A 22,790-nucleotide genomic window follows, 5' to 3' on the forward strand; every position below is an offset into this window, starting at 1 on the left:
TAACTGCTAGTAAACCTAAATAAACTGCAATCTCTATTCATGATATAATGTCCAGTTGATGGTCCCATTTCGGCACAAACAAAAGATTTCTCATCTAACTACGTTCCAAATGTGTATCAGTGGGATTCCATATCTAGAGTTTAAATAGCGCGCTACAACATGAAAACAGAATATATCTCACCTACTACGTTCCAAATGTATAATAGTCCCATTCCGTATCTATAGAGTTTAAATTGTGCACTACAATATGTATATATCACGACGAGGTGAGGTGAAGATTGGCATATCTATAAGTCTAAACACTGAAGCCTGAAATTTTCAGCAGTTGCCACATGAACCCCACGAACCTTTCAAGCATTGTCAGTACAAAAAAAATCATTAACGGCACAAATTGAATATTTGACCCCTCATTGCATCAATTGGCATGTGCTCATGTGTGTAACGCTCAGGACCAAAATAAACTCCCATTCTATCCAAAAGTGCAGTGGCTTCATCCCTGCCATATCTTGAAGCATAAAGTCTCAGGTATTCGATGTCCTAAATAGAGGTAAACAGGAAATCTAAGATCAGAGTATGTAAAAGAAAAACTATTTACAACTTATACCAGCTAATGCCATGAAAACAGAGCTTCATACAAGAAACGTATACCAGTTAATGTCATGAAAACAGAGCTTCATACAAAAAACGTAGATGCAAACCATGTAAAATTATAAAATAATAAAATAAAATATTGAACTCTACCAGTAGCCTTTACATTAAGATCAGTAGTTTGTCAAGAAACATATTTGTTGAGAATAATTTTGCAATATTCTGAGTGGTGAAAATAATTACTCTTACCTGTAAGCCACTGAGTAGGCGCTCTAGTCTAAGAGAAGCCACCGGTTGATTAGTTGAGAATACCTCACCAGGGTAGTACAGAACTCCATCACCGGGAGGAAGGCCGTGCCTGAATTTTATCTGTCACAAAAATATATCAACTGTAGGAAAATAACAATACAATATCCCAAGTTCTAACAGATTCATGAACTCCCAACGTAAGATAACATAAACAAGCTACACAATCACCTCTGCACTGGCTACAGTTGCCTTCTCATAGCAGTTGGCACCCCAATACAAAAATCCTGTGCCACCCTCTTTCCACACACGCCACATGACAGCACGATGTTGAGTTCCTCGCATTCCAAGATGCCAATTTGGATGAGGATCTGATGGTCCCATACAGACATATGTCCACCATTCCTGTAACAAAAGCACATGCCTGTAATGAGCGAATAAAACTAGGCACCAGCAAAATAGTAATACACATTCTACTCCCTACGTCCCTAATTGTAAGACCATTTACAAAAAAAGTTTTGACACTAAATATAAGACTATATACTAATTTCTAGATGCATTTATTACTCTTTTTCCCAGTATACCCCTTATTAATACTATCATTGTATCTTGGAATATGATAGGTTAACATTAAATATATTTATGCACAAAGAGCAATTTGGTTATAGTCATATGCATTTGTGACAAATTTATTACTCCAACAACTTTTCTTAATACCCATGATTTTTGTACAGTAGTCCTATAAAAAAGGACCAAGGGAGTATTTTAAATCACTAGTTATTTGTCAGATCTATAGGATTTTTACATTCTACATAGAAACAAAAAAATGGAATTCTTGCATTTAATGAATAAATATTCACAACGCAACAGCAGGGACAAATGTATGTTCAAGCATGTGTGAGGTTGTGCCTTCACAGTTTTTAAAAATCTTTTCTCTTCGATCACATGCCCCACACTTATCAGATATCATTTTTCTCTTCGCCCAAACCTATCATCATATATATCTCAGATCCTTTTTTGATAATATGAATCGGATGCGAAATCGAATGGGAGATGACTGGTTAAATGATTGTTTGGTTGTTTATATGGAGGGAGGTATTTTTATTGATATTGAGAATGAGAAAATCATTCAATGTTTCTAGAATATAAAACATCGTAGAGGACAATTATGATGGGTATTTATGCTTTTGAAAATGAAATGTAACATATATCATGCTATAAATTTTTAATATATGATGCCCCCACTATTCAAAACTCCTGGATCCGTCAGTGCGCAACATGCCAATTACTTTAGCATTAGTACACCCACTCAAATTGATTTCCGATTTTAACCTGTTGTTGGTGAAATATCACCATAATTATCGGGGGGAAAAAAGTCTTCGCCAGGAAATATGTTAAAATGCATCAATGTAATAATGTTGGTTGTTAGGAACATGACATCTTTCACAAATATTTAATTTCTACATCATTAACACGGGGACAAGAATGCCCATTGCGCATATGGGAACATAAACACAATGAATTCCTTAAATAAGCCAAATGGAGCCTTAGTTTGAATTGTTAATACACAATAATTTGAAGGAATTTTTTTGAGAATCAAGTCTAGTTACTGCTATCCTACTACATTGATGCTAGTGCTGTTTCTAAAATCCAGAGCTTGGTAGACACAACAGAGAAAAAGCAACCCAGAAACATAAAGCTAAGACCATAGTTATCTGGTATACATTACTCTAAGTGATGTTTCTTCAATTCATCATTTATTGTTCTATCTTTGTAGATTGAGTTGGTTTTCCAAATAAAGCCTTTTAATTTTCTCTCCATTTTGTATTTATGTAACTTTTATGTCTCTTCAGTTTTTGGTTTCTACTTCCTTCTTTAATTTTCAAAATCTTCACGGATAGATTAGCAGTAGCAACAGGGAAATGGGTATGCATACGCCAGTTTATAATTTGTTTTTTGGGGGGTGGTTATGCGGAATATGGTAACATTGGTTGAACCTCTTTGTAAACCAGATTGTTTTTTTGGGGGTGGTTATACAGAAGAGTAACATTGGTTGAACCTTGTGAACAGGTAGACACATGGTACTGTCATAAGAAATCCAGTACATGCTTAATAGCTCAAGAAATACAAAACTCGTATACCTTACAAGAGACCTTACTATCTGTTTTAAGATATTATGTTCAACATCATTGTAGAGTAAAAAACAAATATCCATCAACTCAGAAGAAAGTAAGAGCACAAAACAAATTACAGATGAAAAAAAGACAATGAACTTATATAACATTACCTCGCCATTCTCTGGTTGTAATTCAGCAATTATATCCTTGACCAGGTCCTCTCGATTCCCCAAGACCCATTCACTGTAAAAACAATTCAAGTTCTTAGCATGCTTAATGGAAAAAAAAACTTCTGATATTCTTGGTTCCCACTTTTATTTTCACCATTGTAAAATTTATTTCTTCCACGGGCACAATAAATAAGACTTGAGAAGTAAGTCCATCAAATATCCAAAATGACACTGGTTCGGCAAACTAACTGAAGTTCAAGTTACTCTTTCAAGTTTATATTGAATAATAGCATTTGGGTATGAACGTGAACCACAAATGAGAGCTTTAAAAATATAGATGTAGGCAACAAAATCCGAGAAGGGGCACTTTTGGACCTCTGTGAGACATAAAACCTCTCACCCAAACAAAACCAGTTTAGATGATAAACTCATTCAACAATAATGAGAAAGGTACAGTATTTAACATTCTAACGGCTTTTGGAAAAAAAAATAGAAGAATAGAAAATGAAGTACCACCGACTACAGACCAAGACTCTGAAAAGCGCTTCACAAAACAACTCATATAAATTGATATTTTGGAAATTGTTTCACCATAAATGGAGTCTCACTAAATAAGTAGATTTCAGGACATCTCACCCACAACTAGAAATAGCATCACCAGGAGTTCAGAAAGGACAAATGAGGAGAAAAAGAATAATAAATTGACATACTGACAAATTGACAATCATAAGTTTAAATCACAAATGTACTCAGTATAAATTGCAAAACGATCTTAATATGCAAATCCCAGAGCATCCGGGAAAACCAATAAAATAAACCTAAAAACTAATTCGTGTCAAAAAAATCCCCAAAAATATATAACGAAACACTTGAAGCAAACAAAACAGTGAATACGTGGAAGTTATATGATAAATATAAAACGTACTCTACTCTTGATAGAGATACATTCGATATAAAGTAATACCTCGTGCAATAAATTTGATTATGAGGACGCAGAAAACTTGGAACTTTTACAAAAGCCTCAAATGGAGTTGGTGCAAGAGGTGCATCATTTGGCCCTGCATAGAACAAACACACAATAAGATACACTCAAAAAAAAAAAGAACAACTACAGAAGCTAAAACTGAAAGTACTGGCTGGAGAACGCTGAGACAAATTTTGAATTGATGGAGTCGTCTAAGAATATGCAAGTAAATTGAAGAAGCAAGTCTTACAATTATCGGAGACATAAAACAAAATCAATAATCAACGGAGCAAAATTGTGATTGACTATTACTCCCTCCGTCCTGAACTGTATGTCGTTTTGGAAGAAAAAAAATTGTCCCAAATTATACGTCACTTTACAATACCAATGAAACATTAATGTTACTTTTTCTATTATACCCTTAACTATTTATTACTCTCTCTTCTTTCATTTCTTTAATTTATCTTTCTCATATCATTTATTAAAGACAATTTTGTAAAACAACTCATAATATCCTTTTCTCACACAATATTAATTACATTTCTTAATACGTGTGAAATGCCCAAAACGTCATACAATTTGGGACGGAGGGAGTATATAAATACTGAAATATAGATACAGATTGTGCTGCATTTTCCCTTGGTACATGAGAACTTTATATTGTCAACACCAAGATTTCCTCATATGGACTACCGTCAAGTTTAATCTAAACACATACTTTGCCGACCAAGAAGATTTAGTGACAGGTAAAACAGTAAGTCACAAGGATGCGTCAGCAAATGTTTACCATTCTACATCTCATTGTAAGGTTTCATTTGATAAAAATTATAAAATATGGTTTTCCAATATAATAAATAAAAGATTGAAGATAAATTTAGCAGGAAGAATCTGCAGTATCCTCAGCAAAACTATTATTCATAAAGTAATTTAGGAAAACCAAAGATTGAAAAGTTTAGCAGAAATAAACTGCAGCCATTTCCCTGGCAAAACTATTCTTTGATTGAGCAACAATAATAATGAAAGAAAGAAAACCTGGACGATACCATTTTCAAAGATGGAAAAATTTAGAAGAAAGAAACAAATTGCAGACATATCGCCATCAAAACTATTCTTTGACCAAATAACAGTAATTATGAATGAACGATACCCGTTTCAGCAATCTGATCAATTAATATTTAAGAATAAAATTACAACCAGCTGTTACAACCATGTGAAATATTTTCGTTCATTCCAAAATGTTAATATGCCAAACAAAACAAAGGCATTACCAGTATGAGAAACAACTTAAATGACATTAAAATGAATAAACTATCATCTATTTTATGTATAAGACAAGACAGTCGAAGTTAAATTAGAATAATTTAATATATAGATAAACGTACCACAATAGTATGTAGTTAAAATACGAGCATCTGGAGCATAAGCATGAATGTCACTGGCCATGTTGCGAACAGAATCATATTGCTCCAAATTTAGTGGCTGGACAAAATTAGAAAGAAAATTAGCTTATTAGGATCATAATGAACTTGGCCAGGTTCAAAGTTATGGCAACCTATCCTCTCAAGTGAAAAATGCATGCTGACCTATTTCTTATATACGAATGTTCATAAATATTGATAAGGTCCGCTTATTTAGTGTTTGGGAAGAGAGAGATAGACACAATTCTGACATGATTTGTCATGCAATTAATCAATGATTATTACAAAAGTCGCTTGGCTGATTTTTTTTTAGCAGCAATATTCAATCCAAAGTTAGGATAAAGGTGGATAACTTAACTATGACATCATCCTAGGGTAGACTTATTAGTAATTCTAGCCCACATGTTTGTACCTCATCCCACAAGTAAAAGTAAGCTTTTCTCCAGTGGTTCTTGGTTCTCAATATCTCAACTTGTTTCTGCAAGTAATCCTTCGCCGCATCATTACTGTGGCACATCAACAGGTGGGTTGAATTTCATCAGTTCTCATTCCAAATATACCTGACAGAAGCGAACGGGGACAACTGACTGTATACCCGGAGACTACTTGTTTATATGGTACAGCATATGCTGCCAACCGTGGGTCTGAAAAATATTCATCTGATTTTGGGTGATCCGCTACAATGACAGGAGGGAAATATTCAGCAATGCTATTATTTCTTGAGGTAGCAACTCTGTCAAACCTATTGCCTCAAAAATATACCTGGCCATGGACACGTGTATGTCAAAACACGCATACCATCAGCCCATTTGCAAAAATAGGGGCTGATTCTATATTGAAGAAGCCATTTGAAATGTTGATCCAATGCCTCATACCACTCGGCTGTCCCATGTTTAACTCCAAAGCGATCCTCAATCACAGTATCAGATATCTAGTGAAGAATAAAGGAAACAACGAAACGGGCAAACAAATAAACCGTAATTCACAAAGATATAGACCAAAAGTGCATGGTGAATGAAAAATGAAAAATAAGCATTGATAAGTAAACAAGTGACAGTCTCATGTCAGCCATTTCCAGAGTTTGTTTGTGTTGCAAACTGACTGCATCTGGGATGCACCAATTAAAATTGGTCTGTCACACCATATGATACCGTCATTAGATTGGTAAAATAATTCATCAAGATGAAAATTTTATTACCGATATATTGGTTGTAATATATGGTATCATGCACCATTTAAGAATAAATGCACATTCAATGTCACTTGTATATTAACTAGTAAGCAGAGATATGTAGCATCTAATAACCAAACTGAGATTAGTATAAATACCAGTAATATTTTTTTCAAGAGTTATAAAATATAAATAAAACAAAATAAAGTAAAATGAGTTTGTTTGTGTGACATTTTATATAGGTCAAGGATACACCAAATACAGCAGGAAGGGAAGGAGTTTCGGGAAGTACAAATTCCCAGACAGTGAGATTTAACTTCAGTCGTAGAGAGAGATTTGAAATGGCATCCTCTTCCATTACATCTGCTGACCCATTTTCTGAAGAGAATTCAGAAAATGATGGCGACAAAAGAATCCTTCCTAAGGACAGAGTTGTAGATTTCACCCTTTCAACCTAAAAATTAGATGCTTGGATGAAAAAACCATAATAAACCCAAAATTAAAAATAGTACCAGAATGACACACAATGACTGAAAATAAAACCTACCACTTCATCTAATGGTTTTCCATCGATTGGATCAACAATGTCAAGGCACTCCTTAAGCTCCTTATACAATTGACGTTTCTCAACCTTGCTTGAACTCTGAACAGAAGATCTGTATAATGGTTGAAGTTGACAAAGAAAGGTTATGAACTAAAACTTGTAACACAAAAAATCGAAAACAAAAAAGTTATTAAAACAAAAAGGCTCACTCTGCATCTGTTTTTGTAGCAGTAATGAGAACTTCTCCTTCATATTGTCCTGGAGGTTGATCACTTGGAACATCAACAGAAATCCAAAGAGCAGTAGTCTCCCTGAATAATATCAATGGAGTGAAAAATAATTAATCATCGAGCTTCTTGTGCAAACGGCACAAGAAGAAAAACAAATATAAATACTAATCAAACAATAAGACGTGTACCCTGGAAATAGATTTATTTGACCAACTGGAAGATCAAGAGGAACAAGCGCGTCAGGTACACCTAAAATGGGCACCACCCGCCGCAACAGAAGAGACTTCCCAACAATCAGTCTGCCAACATTGAGGTCAGCAACTCGGTATAAATCAAGATAAATCATACATTTGTTTTGTACTATAAAGAAAACGCAACCTGTCTCCTGAAGAAGAGGATAGATCGCTGCACTGAACCTGCACAGTCCCAGCAACACTAGAACTACCCCATGAAACCTTTGGTCGAATAGCTACTTGCACACTCTCCCTCTCATTTCTAGCTGCCAGGAGATTTATCTACAACATAAAGCAAAAATGCTGGTGTCAAGCGAAAAAACTATATATTTTATTTTCACAATGCATAATTTGAGTTAGGATTCGTTGACACCAGATCATATCCCTCTATTTTATTTGATCCAAAGGCTAATATGTATCCATTTAAAACCTCACATGAGGAATTTTGCCGGCAGTACACCGTATCTTTTTTTTCCTCAAATCCCTAGTTGTGTTTGTGTCTCAGCCCTCAAGTTGGTTTCTATTTCCTCTTGTTTCAAAAAGCCATTTCTTCTGTAATTGAAGCTCTTGTTTGTTCATTTGTGTTTGTTTCTCTCTCATCATTGCAAAACTTCTCCTAATTGATTTGGGGCTATTCATCTTTATCCAAATACCCTTCTTCTAAACTTATTCCCACAAAAGACATTAATTATTGTTTTAAATCATGAAAATCTGGCATTGAAAACAGGATGCACACCACATAGAAATTGGAGGAAAAAGTGCACACCGTATAGAAATCGTGAATCTGGGTGTGTGGCACATGATAACAATTTGTCTAAAGAGAAGAGTATCACCACTGTTTTCGACTACAGTTTCTCAACAATTTAATAAAATAATAGTATGTAATTGGGGAAAGGATACACACCATATAGAAACATACGAGCCTTTGATTAAAAAAATAGACGGTTGAGATTTGGTGTCAACGAATTCGTTAACACCTGGTGTTAACGGATCCTGACTCGCATAATTATATAGTATCCTGGTTTAATTTTGTAACCACGATTAAAAAAATTGTCACCAAAAAATAGTTTAATTTTATTTGTTGTTCAATATAAAAAAATTTATAACCAAGTAATTGGGCTCACGTGTAATTGTGTGAATATGGTCAAAATCAATTAACAAGTAATTATCACAAAAGGTAAATTGTTAAGAAATAATATTTCAACCAACACACATGCCGTCCGTATTCATAAATAACAAACATTTCTAACACCATGCTTACAGAAAACATGAAATTGTGTATATATTATATGGTATAAATATTAAACAATAAGAGCATCTTTAAATTAGTAGGAAAAAAAAAAGAATATAAGATAAAAATACTAACAGGCTCCAAATGTCTAGGCATTTCTTGAGCTCCAATGTTCGCTGTGCTTGGCATGCACCATACATGCACTAAATCCCTAGTTGGGATTTCTGTAGGGTCAATTGGTCCTTTGAGGTGAATCAAATCATGTGTTCCACCATCATTCCACCCGTATGACGTACCGCCACCAGCAACACCTTCAACTGGTGGCACAACCACTTCTTGTGGTGGATTTCCTAGATGAAGCAGATAAATTTAAGAAACACCTTAGTAAAGAGTCATTTCAAGATCAATTTACTATACAACATTTTCCAAAAAAAAAAAAAAAGAACCGTCTCCTATATTCCAATAAATCAAAATTCCTCAAACCAAAATAAAAAAGATACTACAATTTTAAACATGACTTACTTCTACACTTCACTTCTATAATTACCTCATTTAAGTAGAACGAGCACAACAATTAGTCAATTGACATGACCCAGGCTATGTTGGATAAACAATTTAATTTGCAGCTTATAGCAAAACTACTTATCAGCACTTATCTTTACTACAAGCTATAAGCTACTTCCATAAGATATCATGGAGAGCTTATGAAGATAAGCTTAAACCAGCTTAAAAACAAGTCATAAGCTGTTTTCATAAATTCTTCGAAATAGTCTAACGAGTGCTTGGTGCTTGTGACAGTAGATAAGCTCAAATATCAAAGACATTAAACCTTCAATCACATGAATTAAGTTTAATTTTCTTTCATCACACAGCGGTTTAAATATAATATAACTAACTAAAAACTAAAATATATCGTGGATCACATGGATTTTCATACATAAACCCTTACAATTCACAAACATCATTATAAACAACATTAAAATTCATTCAATAACCTCCATAAGTCGTCACGGCTATAAAATAATAAGAAATGAAAGCAAAAAACGCGGAATCCGTATGATTACGACCAAATTGAAGTTAGAGAAACGAAAATTCAAAAGAAGTGAAACCAGCTAATATTTCTTTGTTAGATTGAAATTTGTAAACGTAATAAGAGATTGTAGATTGCGAAAACCGAAGAGAATAATTGAAGAAATGGCACGATGGATGTGAGAGTGAGAGTAGAAGGAGAACTAACCGGAGTTGTCCATATCGGAGACGGAGAAGTTACAGGTGATCGCGTTTTTGTTTCGGAGTATGTTGGAAATTCTAATATAGTAAGAAGGTGAAGGAACAAGAGCGAAGTGAAGTTACAATCCTTATATAGCAACAGCTCATGCTTTATTTTCCCTTTATCAATTTGGCCAATTTGTTTATTTTTTTCGGCTAAATTGCATTTTTGGTCCCTTAACTTCTCTCACTTACACATTTTGGTCATTTTCGTTAGTTTTAATTTATAAAACGTTAGTTTTTCTTCATCTTTTTCTCCTCTTTTTCATCTTCATAGCATCTCCGTCAACCTTCAACAACAAGAATCCCAAAAAAAATCCAGAATAAAATGAAGAAAACTTAACGTTTTTGAATTAAAACTAACGGAAATAACCAAAATGTGTAACGAAGAGAAGTTAAAGACCAAAATAAATTGAATTTTAATTAAAGGACCAAAACGATACTAACTAAATAGTTAATGGACCAAAAATGCAATTTAGCCTTTTTATTTTGATAGATGGCCAATTTTCTTTTGTTACAATACTAGAAGTCATTTGCATATTTCATATCATATATTGGTCATCAACTCATCATAAATTTATCTCAAATTTATCTCAGTTGATTGGACAAGCATAATATATACAAAAGTTTGAAGTTTGAAGCACCTACCACCAAAAAATGCAAAGTATATTAAGTTTGTGGTGAGGAAAGTAATATTATTTATAATTATAATTAAAAAAAGTAATTAATATGGGACGAGAGTAATAAAGAAAAATTTTAAATGAATCAACTATTTTAAAATAATATTTTTTACAAAAGACTCAGAGATGAAGTATATTCTTTTTTTTGTTTTTTGAACAATATGAAGTATATTCTAAAATGGATTTTTTTGAAAATTTTTGAACATTGACACTATAATTGTTTTTCAAGGGGAATGATATTTTCCTTTAAAAAGGGGAATGGTATTTATACAACCATTCTTTTAGCAACTTTTGAGACAATATTTTTTCCTTTTCTTATAGGAAGAGAGAAAGATGGAAACATATAATAAGATAAGAACACAGTGCAACTATGCGATGACGTAAACGACTTGTATTTAATTCAAAATGTTTATTTTTGTCTTTTAGTGTTAGTGGATGTGTACTAAAGCTGTAAAGCATATCCATAAACATCCATAGCATCGTTTCCTTTCTACTATGTATGTAGTAGTATACGTGTTTTTTTGGTACAAAGTAATACTATGTGTTTTTTTATCGTTGGTTTCGGACTCTCGATCGGATTACCTTCATTCCAACTTTCAGCCAAGTGTTGGATTCGAATTTTGCATGCATGTTACCGTGGACAGCATTCATAACACGTGACATAGATTATTAATATACTAGTTGGTAAATTTTAAAAACAATGTACGACTCTCTGGTTAGGCGTGCATGATATTCAACTTTGTCAATTGTCGCCATTTTTTTACATCATACTTCATACACGAACAATACAATGCCAAGTAGTAATATTTACCTTAAATGATTGATTAAGTGTGACCCGTTACAAAAATTCATTAACTAATATCTAGTTTGAAAATATTATAACTAAATAAAATAATGCAATTATTCTATGATCTCTTTATTGATAATTTAAGGCTAGTAGTGTTGCAAATTGACTTAATGTCATTTGTAGTTGATCGCAATCATGTATGTAAATCTATATCAGAAGTGGATGAAAAATGAAGTTCAATAACACACTAAATATTTTGTCATAAAATACGAAGACTACTTGACACAAAATAAAAGATGGGTGGGTAAGTTTCCCTAATAATTATCCACTCTATTTGTATTGAAAATTTTGAGATCATTATTGTTGCTGCATTACTCTGGTATCCACAAAGGGAACTGGCCAACAAAACCCAAACGCACGGAAAGACTAGCAAATGCTGATCTCTTTTATAAACAGAAATCTTTGGTTTAAACATATGAATACCATCATTTCACATCATACATCAAACTCTTTCCCCTGTCTTAATTGACTTCTTGGTTAACTTAAATGCTTCGAATATAGATTCATTTTGCTGAACTCCAACATTCTTGACACAACGCTTTGTACGATTTGAGGACCTGCTTAATACCTCCATCAGTGATACATTTGACTCTTGAGATTTAGAAGTTGAAGTGGCATATTTGTTCTGAGTATTTCTTTGGAATTTGGTAGAAACAACTTTGGGTGCTTGACTCTCCCTTATAATCTGAGTTACAACCAAACAGAGAAACCAGCAGTCAGTATGACAGTAGAATATAAATGACGTAAACAATATTGCATATTTAAATAGCATTTACAAAAGGAGAGGTCGATTCCAATAAGCATGTTTGTTACCATCACAGTTCTAGTAGTATTATCCACAGATTCCACTAAATCATGAATGCTAAACATAAATTTAGTTGGATCCATATGAATTTGCTAGCATAATTCATAGAAAAATTGTATAGCATTACGGTTATTAATGCCATGCTAGTTTTTCGAATTTCTGATAGTCAATACCGTATCTGAAGAATCCTCTGACATCAACACTGAAGGTCTGCTGTTGCTGTCATCTCGCCCAAATATATATGACGATCGAACCTTGCTTGATCCATGCTTTTGAGAAGAAGGCATAAATTGATTTGAAGCTCGACCGATAAAAGATGACTGAAATATTTAAAACAAGATAACTCAGAAATAATCACCTCAAATACAGTTCTGTATTGCTGATAAAAACAATCTTGTGGTTCAAGTATAAACTGAAGTTGTCAGAAAAACATCTACACATATAGACCCCCTACAATTTTATTTAAAAAATTTGCTAGGATAAAGGAGCACTTCATCAGGTAAAATAGCTATGTTCTAGCAGTTCAAAGTATATTACCTTTGATGATTTAGTTATGTTTTGGCCAATGTGTGGCATATCAAATATGGCTGCAGCATACAATAATGGAACAAACCGTTAGCGTTATCATAATCTCAAAGCCTGATTGGTTATCATAATCTCAAAGCCTGATTGGTGTACATTGCATAGGTTTTGTCAATTTCGTGAAATACTAAAATTAATAGATCTTACATGGAATTCTTCCTTTTATCCTGGTATCAGGAACAACATTTAATTTCTTTATGAGATTGAAAACTCCCCTGCTGCTTTCATCTTCAGCCGGTGAAAAGAATTGAGCGTTCTTCTCCTGTTACACATTACAATTTTGATATAAAAACAAAAATAATCATCATTTCATCACATGAGTACCTTAGCGCAGGCAAAGATGGAAATGCAATAAACTTCTGCCAAAATCAAAGTGACAGCAATACATTTACTATAGTATTAGTAGCTGAGAAGCAAGAACTCACAACTCTATAAGAGAGGGACTGTTTGGCTAGCCTCTCCTCAGTTTCCTCATCAGATGATACATATGCATCATCTTTATCCGTAAACATCTGCGGGATCATCTGCTTCGCCTTCTTCAGATTGATCCTCACAGCATCAGATGGAGCAGCGAAGTCTTCAACTTCATCGTCAGATTCATTTTCAGTTTCTTTGCTTTCCTCATCTTCCTCGTCAACTTCATCGTCAGAATCTTTCAATCTTGAACCACAATTAAGTTTCTGGAGTAGATTATCCATCCCAGTTGTATCCTGCTGCTCAAGCCATTGCTGATGGAGTTGGTCACGCTTTTCTCTATCAATTGGCGCTTCTTCATATCCAGTTGCAATCATATCATTAAGCTCCTCAATATCATCATCATTGTCACCTTCTTCATTATCTTGGAAGCGTTGTAGGTCATTGTCACTGTCATCTTCCTCTTCGGCTTCTTCATCAACAAAAGCCTTGACAGGGTCACCGCTTGCAGGTAAAGACAAGTCAGCTGATCCATGTAAGTGTGGCACTGTGTTCTCCTTGTCATTGTCCTCGTCATCGGAGGACCTGGAGAAAAAGATTGGTTTTCATTTTTAACTTCCAGAACAATGGAAAGCAAATTGAAGAGTCCTCCACTATGGAAGAATTAAAAGGCCACGGTTTATAGGTAAGCGCCAGAGTTTTCCAACGTAAAAATCCAAACTAACAACCATATAGCTAAGCTCATCCCAAAGTAAGAGTTATAGTTTTATAGTAGAATCAGCAACGATGAAACAAGTGGTGACAATAAATAGACAATGAAACTTTATGTGACAGACAGCAAGTGAGTGACTAAATCTGAAGATAACAAAGGAAGAAACATCTAAAAACTTACATATCATCATCAACAGGAGCAGAATCAAGTTTCAAGTTCATTGAAAGCATAGATGGGGCAAACACTTCTTCGGAAGGCTTATTCAACTTCCCATTTAGGGCCTCTTCTTTAATATCATTTATTTCAGAATCAGAAAAGAGATCCTAGAAATCAAAGACAAATAAGCACTTGGTGAACAAAATCTACATTTTTAAGAAAGCGTCTGAATAAATGGGTGACAGAATACCTGGGTATCATCAACGGGAGCTCGAAATGCATGTATAGTTTCTGAAACCACATCCTGAAACTCATCATAAGCAATGATTTAGATAGCAATATTAACATGATGAAAACCAACATCTCCCATGTAATAAACTAACACAAAGATTTCAAGGGCAAAAATAAATCAGTTATATTTGATATCTTCTATACTTTGTAACTTATGGATTTCAAATTTCTCAATTTATAGTTTATTTATTATCACATTTCTTAATACCATCAAAATATACTGAGAGCAGATACAATTATACAAATATCAGTTCAGTCCCCAGTTAGATGTCCAAAATCAATGCATTAGAATAATATAATCTACTACTTTGAGACGAAGAAATACCAAATTGTATTGTATAACTAGCTGGAATATTGACTAACCATAGGAGAAGGAATACTTTCACGGCTCGAATGATCTGCAGCATCGGTGGAACCATCAATATGCAGTGTGCTTAAATCATTCTCTGCAGGGCGTGTAGCTGGTGTTTCTTCGGATTCAGCATTTTCAATCTTATTAGTTATCTCTTCACTAGGGCGAGGATCAGAATCAATATCCACATGGAAGCCATCATTGTCATGAAAAGAAACATTAGATCTGAAACCCAACCCAAGTATCCATTAGTGTTTATCTAAAGTAAAAATATCCCAATTAAGTGCATGCTGAAACAAAATATTGATGTAAACCCACTTACTTCTTTAAAAATTCTAATTTCCTCTTTCGAATTTTATCCAGTATAGACGAAATAGGCTTCTGAACCAGAGGAACAGGTTTAAATGCAGCATCTCTTGTTTCTAAACAAAACACATTAAACTATGTGAGTTATTGGAAACTCAAAAACAAAACAATAGAAAATATAAAATCCAAAAAATATCCATACCGCGAAGAAGTCTCTGAGACTCAGCTCGAAGCTGTTTGAGATTTTCCCTTCTTTCCTGTTAAATCGGTGAATCTACAAATTAATAAAATCAATAACAAATTGTATAAAAATAATTCACTGGAAAACGCATACAAACCTTCTCGGCTTTTCTTTTATTGGAGATAGATTCTTTAAGCTTCTTCTCACTGCCGTTATCGTCGTCACTGCCCTTCTTCTTCGACTTCTTATTCTTGTTCCCTTTCTTCTCTGAAATTTCTTCTTTCTTCTCTGAAACTTCTTCTACACTAGGTTGCTTAATTTCTAATTCGACTGTATTCTTATCCCCGGATTCTTCTATTGTCTTCTCTGGAACCCTGGCGTCAAGTTCATCGTCCATAGATTCAAACTCCAAAACCCTCTTCGCACCCAAATCGTTTTCCTCAACTGTGTCAGTAACATTTTCACCACCCAAGCTTTCAACTTCAGGGACAGATCCTCTAATTGACACCTCCAAGCCAGAATTCTGTTCGGATCCAGAGAATTTGATTGGGGACGAAAAGGGGAGAGGATTTTCTGAAACCCTAGATGCCTTCTTCAAACGCTTAAGCTTTCGTTCGATGACGGGAGAAGAAGGTAAGGCTTCGAAATCTTCGTCGCTATCCATGTTTGATTCTGAGATCTGAACGACACTTTTTGGTTTTGGAAACAAAGGCTTTAACCTTATCGAATTAAAACGGATCGTGAAATGGTTCTAGTCTAAACCTAACCTAAATAAATGGCGGTAAATTTGTTTGAAAATTCTATAAAAACGCGCCATACAAAAAAAAGAAATTGCTTTTATTTTAACGCCATTTTTTTTTTTCAATTTAATTTAATTTAATTTTGCACATGTTAATTTAGCTAGGTATACGGGTCTCTGTTTACACTTTTTTGGGTCAGACTGCAATGACCTACAAACTTAATAAAATTGATTGTTCCACCCTTTGATTTGCTCCCAGATAGGGTGGAAATAGGCTAGGTCAGGCCAGACTTTGATAGGCCTGAATCTGACCTACGAAATAAATCACAAGCCTGAGCTTGGCCTATGGCCTATCATAGGCCGTTTTTCTAGGCCTGATCTATTTAAAAGTCTGGACTGGCCTTAAAAGCCTACTTAAAAGCTTATTTCACTGCAAGTAAATTTCAACTAGATTAAAGCCTACATAAAAGCTTATAACAACAAAGCCTATTAAGGGACTGATAGATAGAGAAAAGGATGTTTATATTTTTAATATATGCAATTATTTTAATATAAAACAAAAATATTTTTTAATAAATAAGTATTAATAGGCCGGCCTATTAGACTTAACAGTCTTTTTTTGAAGCCTAAGCTTAGCCTGTTTAACTAAACAGGCTTTCTAAAAAGCCTAAGCCTATGCCTATCTACAAAACAGTCCAGGCCAGGCCAGGCCAAAACAGGTCAGATCATAGGCCCCTGTAGGCCGGCTTGGCCTATTCCCAACCCTACTCACAGACATCTATAATTTTTAAAATGGGTCGTCCTTAAAAATATAGTGAATTTTAATTTTAGTTCTTAAAAAATTAAACTAAATGTTTTCTTCCTCACAAAAAAAATTATTTTGTTTTAAGTCCCTAATGACATGTTCATGTTAATATGAATGTCAAGATTACGAGTCTTTAATGTTCAAGATGTGTTCATGTTATGTCCATTTATTATGTTTAGCTTTTGTATGTTCATATTATGTTTAAAGAATGTCAAGAACATGTCAAAATTATTTTCGTTAGGGACCAAAAACAAAATAAAAATTTGCAAGGATGAAAACACCTCGTTTTATTTTATAAGGACTAAACTCAAAATCTGTTATATTTATAGGACGAAAAACTTATTTAATCCTTTCCAAAATTGTCCCTTCGAATCATAACTTTCGGTCGCTGGTTCGTGATTTATGCCCTATGAATTATGCCCAAATAACTTGTCAATACATACAAAAACATAAATCGTCATTCTTCTTTCAAACTTATTTCCTTACATTTTACCTCACCACTCCAACAAATCAAAGCCCCATCAAAATTCGTCAAAGTCAAGCAACAGATCAAACTCAAACATCAAGTACATGTTCAAAATCTATAAGCCTACACATTCATTCACATTTTGTGTGTTAGGGTTTTAGAAAGTTGTTAATATGATTGTGAGTTAGAAATATCTTTAGTTATTTGGATAATTATTGATCATTAGAAAGTTGTTTTTACTATAAATGTAGTTTAAATTATATATTAATGGATGTGGTAGTCTAAAAATTGAATTGAAATCTCTCTTAATATAAGAAGAGAAGATGTTGTGGAAAACCTATTATTACCCCAAGCTGGTTGGCTTGCCAAATCACACAATTGAGGGTAAAAGTTGTCTGAAAATTACTTTATTGAACTAAATGACCACAATTAACTATGATGATGTCATGTAACTACTAAAAGCATTTGGTTGAGTTCATTTGCTCAACAAAAACACCTTTTTCTTTACATTGCAACTAGACTATATAAATCACTTTTGGTACAATGTCACAATTTATATCGGGACTAATGCTGCAAGTTGTATTCTTGGGGGCAAAAATTCAAATTTCAAATAATCTTTTATATAAATCATTCAATACTCCTTCACTATCATTACCAATCTCACTTTTTCTTCTCTTTCACTGGTTTTTTATGTATTTATTTTTTTCTTCTCAGTTTTTTCTAACCTCCATTTTTTTCATCTCTATTTCACAGAAAAAATCTTGAACAACACATGAAGGAAGGCGCTGTATAAGGTGCGAGGGCCGCATAGGTCTCGTACCATGGGAGAGGGAATATTTTTTTTTCTTTCAGTGGCTGCACTGATGTTTACCCATTGTAGAAAGTTAGATAACTTATAATAATTCTTTTGTTGCTATCAATATTACAAGGTCAGCTTTGGAAATTCACATTAATTAATAGGCTAAAGTGCACTTTTCCCCCCCTATCTTTCAAAACGTTGCGATTTTGGCCCCCCATGTATGAAAACCACAATTTTGGCCCCCTATGTTTTAGCCCCATTGCAGTTTCAGTCCTTTTGGGCAATTTTGAATTGGTCAAAGCTGATATGTCATGCCATGTGTGTATATACTAATTTTCTTTTATTTTAAATGCCATGTATTAAATTACAAGAATTAAAAAAAATAAAAAATGAAAAACAAAAGAGACTTGACACGTGAGAAGAAAAGCAACGGTCATAATTTAGGGATTAAGAAGCCCCAAACTTGACCCCAATCTCCATTGCTCTTCTTCCTTTCTTCTTCCTTCTTCTTTCGATTCACCATAATCGATTCATCGTAACCCAATTTCCAGTGCTCTTCCTTCTTCCTTCTTCCTTGCTTCTCTCGTTTATTCTCCTTCGATTTGTGTTCATCCTGTTCGATTTTTGGTAACAGAAAATGCTTGGACAATCTTCATCTTCAACCGTGAGTGGGTCATCATTCTTGGGCAAAACGAAGTTGGTATGTTACTGTGGCGTTGAATCCCCTCTAGTAACAGCTTGGACTGATGAAAATCCAGGAAGGAGATTCCATGGATGTGGGAAGTATTGGCAGAGAAGAAAGTGCAGTTTTTTCCGATGGTTTGATCCAGAAGTTCCTGATAGGCAGAAGAAAGTAATTAGAGGACTGTTAAAGAAGAATGATGCATTGAAGAATAAGGAGAAATTGCTTGTGTTAACTATTGTTATTTTAGGAATGTTGTTGTTTGTAAGTGTGTTGGTAATTATCATAAAGTTTGGATAAGTTATGTAGTGATGTTAGCTTATGTTGTTATGTAATGAAAAGTTATGTACTTATGATTATGATGTAAGAAAAGAAATGAATTGAGTTCAATTGTGTTAATGAAAATTTATCAGTTATTGTTATGGTGTAAACAAACTTATTACTTCTTGGTATGATGTAATAAAACTTATGTATTGTTGGTATGATGTAAACTTATAAAAACTTAAGCATTAAGAAATGATATAACATACTTGTCATAAATATATTAAAAGTACTTGTCATTGACAAAGTAAATTAAGAGTACATTACCAAAAGTGCATTACTAGAGTATCAAAGCACTTAACATTCAGAGTGCATAACCAAAAGATACTCTTTTGAGTACTTAAAATAAACAAGCAAAATATAAATAAGAGTACTTGACATTACATAACATGACCAAAACCAAAACATCAGTATCATCATTCTCCTTCCTAGCTTCTAGCTTATGTCTTGTTCACAGACTGTTGAGTACCAACAATTCTACCCCCTGTTGTTCTAGATTTTCTAGGCACAAACAAAGCTACCTCACCAACAACATGGTTGCCACCTCTCATTGTACCAGATATGTTGCTTGCAGCAGGGAAAACAGTTGTAACATTTCCAATTGCAGCTTGTGTACCAGATGCAATGTTGTTGTTAACAGAAGTTGTAGCAGGTCCATAAATGTTGTTGACAGAAGTTGTACCATTTGCAGCACCAGCAGGTGTACCAGCAGCAGTTGATTGCACATTAGATGTGTTAGCTTGTGCAGATTCATTGTTGTTAGGCTGTCCAGCTTGTGCATCAATACCAGTTTGTGCAGATTGTGTAGTAATATCCTATCAATTGTTACATAACAAAGTTATTTTAGGGACATTACATAACAAAGTTTATATAATAAATGAAAGTTTAAAAAGAAAATTATATAACAAAGTTACCTTGTTCCCTCCAACAGGAATCCTTCTGTCAGCACCTGTCTTTCCACCACATGTCCTGGTATTATGTCCAAGCTCTTTACACCTTCTGCACCTCAAAGTTACCTGATTTCTTTTGCCCTTTTTGCTTGCTGTTTTGGGCTCATCATTCTCCTTCCTTCTTGCCTTTTTAGGCCTCCCAGGTGCCCTTCTGGCACCAGGTGGGAGTATTGGTTCTGTGTTAACTTCTGGCCATAGTTTTGGGCCATTAGAAGGAAGGATCAAATGATCATAAGTATCCAGAAATTTTTGTTTCCTACCAATTTTATACAAACAATTCAAATATTCAGAAAAAAATGTAATGAATAACAATAAAGAAACAATAAAAACTTATAAATAAAACTAACCTATACCAGTGTGCCACATAATCATCAACATTAGCTTGATTGTAATAAATTCCAGCAATGGCATGAGGACAAGGGATACCACTTAAATCCCGTTTTCTGCATGCACATGTTTTGTCTTTGAGATTGACAGCATATGTGTCAGTTCCATCAGTCACAGAGAACATAGAAGACTCCCTATCACCACACCAAATTGGTGTCCAACCAATTGTATCTTTCTTAGCCTTTTCCACAATCTTTCTTATCATTGGACAAATTTCCCCTTCATACCTTAACATGTAATCTCTTAACTTAACTATCCTATTTGTGATATAGAACTTCAATCCCTCAACAAGTGATATAATTGGTAAATCCCTTAACTCTAAGATTGCAGAGTTAAATGCCTCACACATATTATTGACTTGCAAGTCACAATTTGTGTGAGTGCTATATCCTGCCCTAGACCACATACCTGCTGCATACTGCCTCATTTCCTCCCAAGCTGGCACACTTAATCTTTTCAGATCCTCCATAGCTTTGTTGAACTCAGGCATTGTGCAGGCCCTGGCAGCTTTCCACAAAGCTTCTTTCAATTTCTCTCCAGCATGCCTTTTCCTCCAGTTTCCATACAAATGTCTGACACATAACCTGTGTTCAACATGCTCCCCAATAGCAGCTATGGTATTCACTAAACCCTTGACAAAACAATTTATCAATGTAAATCAAAACTAAATTTAATATAACTAAAATTAACTGCATAAATGAAATAAATATTACCTTTTGTTGGTCTGATATGAAAGACCATCTTTTGAATTCTACTCCATTCAAGTCTGATAGAAGCAGATCCATAAACCAATCCCATGAATCTTTTGTTTCAGCTTCCACAACAGCAAAGGCAATGGGTATCATTTGATTGTTACCATCTTTACCAACAGCTGATAACAGATGTCCACCATACCTCCCTTTCAGAAAACATCCATCAAGTCCTATCAATGGCCTACAATTACTCACAAATGCCCTTTTACAAGCATTGAAACAGACATACATTCTCTGAAAAAATACCCCCCCAACACCAGGCTTGCATTGAATCTTAACACTACTCCCAGGATTGCTTCTAAGCAACTCTTCAGCATAGTTTCTTAGATGAGCATATTGTTCATCACAAGCACCATGAATCATTTCTAAAGCACTTAATTTTGCCCTATACACCTGGAAAGAGCTCAACATCACATTCCACCTATTCTTACACTCATCTTTTAGACCCTTAAGGGTCATAGTAGGTGTATGCTTAAGTAGTGGAACCAGTTTTTTTGCCAACAACTGTCCAGATAACACCCTAATTTTACCAGTTGGATAGCATTTGTGCACAGACTTCAAACTAGAGAGAACATAATGACTTTGAGGAGGAACCCTACTAAATCTAATATGATATGGACAACCTTGCATACACTTCACCACAATTCTTTTCTTCTCATTTTTCTCTAGGTACACATTTGTCTTGCTTTGCAAACCATACTCTTTCACAACAGTTTTAACTAAAACACCACTTGCAAATATCTGACCCTCCTCAAATACTACAGGGTCATTGTTATTGCCCAACTTAAACCTATTCAGCTTTCTCTTTCTTGATCCCTCTTCTTCCTCAGATGCATCAGGACTCTCTAAGAAATCTGAGTCTTCATTCTCATCTTCAAAGTCTTCCAAACCAGTCACTTTAGGGTTCCTAGACACTTTAACTCCAAGTACAGCTTGATTAGAGTTATCTGCTTGACTAGCAAGGGTGGGGTTCAAAGTCTGGTTAGGCAAAATAGTAGTCCAATCAAAGTCTTCATCAAAGTCACTATCATCAACTGAAACATCACCAACACTTCCCTCCTCATCTTCTACTTCATAGTCAGGAATATTTCCTTCATCACCATCACCATTGAAATCAGGATCAGATTCATCCCCTTCATCACTCTCAGCTGGTTGCTTGCCTTTGTCAACTACAACAACCTCTTCAACATCACTATCATACCTGCAATCTTCAACTTCAACATCTTTGGCTTCAACATAAAACTCAGCTCCTGATACATTCCTATGCTCATTTATGAACCTAACCACATCCCTATCACTATTCAGCAACCTTAGGCCATCAACTATGTCAAAACCTGGACATTTATACCACAACTTGTACTCCCCTACCACCCCAATATCTC

At 34.5% G+C, this 22,790-nt stretch overlaps 2 protein-coding genes across 4 annotated transcripts; both read right to left on the reverse strand.

The window, feature by feature from the left end:
- LOC25490180 (uncharacterized) lies at positions 1-10,304 on the reverse strand. Of its 2 annotated transcripts, none has more exons than XM_013606654.3 (16): positions 10,150-10,304; positions 9,048-9,262; positions 7,827-7,963; positions 7,637-7,747; positions 7,428-7,529; positions 7,222-7,330; positions 6,928-7,128; positions 6,266-6,434; positions 6,099-6,180; positions 5,916-6,009; positions 5,468-5,564; positions 4,086-4,179; positions 3,122-3,194; positions 1,066-1,239; positions 838-957; positions 1-537 (listed from the first exon to the last, which is right to left on the reverse strand). In XM_013606654.3, the coding sequence occupies exons 1-16, from the start codon at positions 10,160-10,162 to the stop codon at positions 379-381; spliced, it is 1,950 nt and encodes a 649-aa protein (XP_013462108.1). In that variant the 5' UTR covers positions 10,163-10,304; the 3' UTR covers positions 1-378. The 2 variants fall into 2 exon arrangements, 1 of the variants encoding a protein (XP_013462108.1); XR_003010404.2 differs by having other exon boundaries at positions 463-537; positions 838-946.
- Positions 10,305-11,803: 1,499 nt separating this feature from the next.
- On the reverse strand, positions 11,804-16,272 carry LOC25490181 (myb-like protein X). Of its 2 annotated transcripts, XM_013606656.3 has the most exons (11): positions 15,665-16,269; positions 15,529-15,583; positions 15,343-15,442; positions 15,032-15,245; positions 14,628-14,681; positions 14,402-14,544; positions 13,521-14,094; positions 13,243-13,357; positions 13,051-13,100; positions 12,687-12,833; positions 11,804-12,393 (listed from the first exon to the last, which is right to left on the reverse strand). In XM_013606656.3, the coding sequence occupies exons 1-11, from the start codon at positions 16,169-16,171 to the stop codon at positions 12,151-12,153; spliced, it is 2,202 nt and encodes a 733-aa protein (XP_013462110.1). In that variant the 5' UTR covers positions 16,172-16,269; the 3' UTR covers positions 11,804-12,150. The 2 variants fall into 2 exon arrangements, with proteins under 2 accessions (XP_013462110.1, XP_039688087.1); XM_039832153.1 differs by lacking the exon at positions 13,051-13,100 and having other exon boundaries at positions 12,251-12,393; positions 15,665-16,272.
- Between the last annotated feature and the right edge of the window lie 6,518 nt (positions 16,273-22,790).

This window comes from Medicago truncatula, chromosome 3, assembly GCF_003473485.1.
Source record: "Medicago truncatula cultivar Jemalong A17 chromosome 3, MtrunA17r5.0-ANR, whole genome shotgun sequence".
NCBI classification, from domain to species: domain Eukaryota; kingdom Viridiplantae; phylum Streptophyta; class Magnoliopsida; order Fabales; family Fabaceae; genus Medicago; species Medicago truncatula.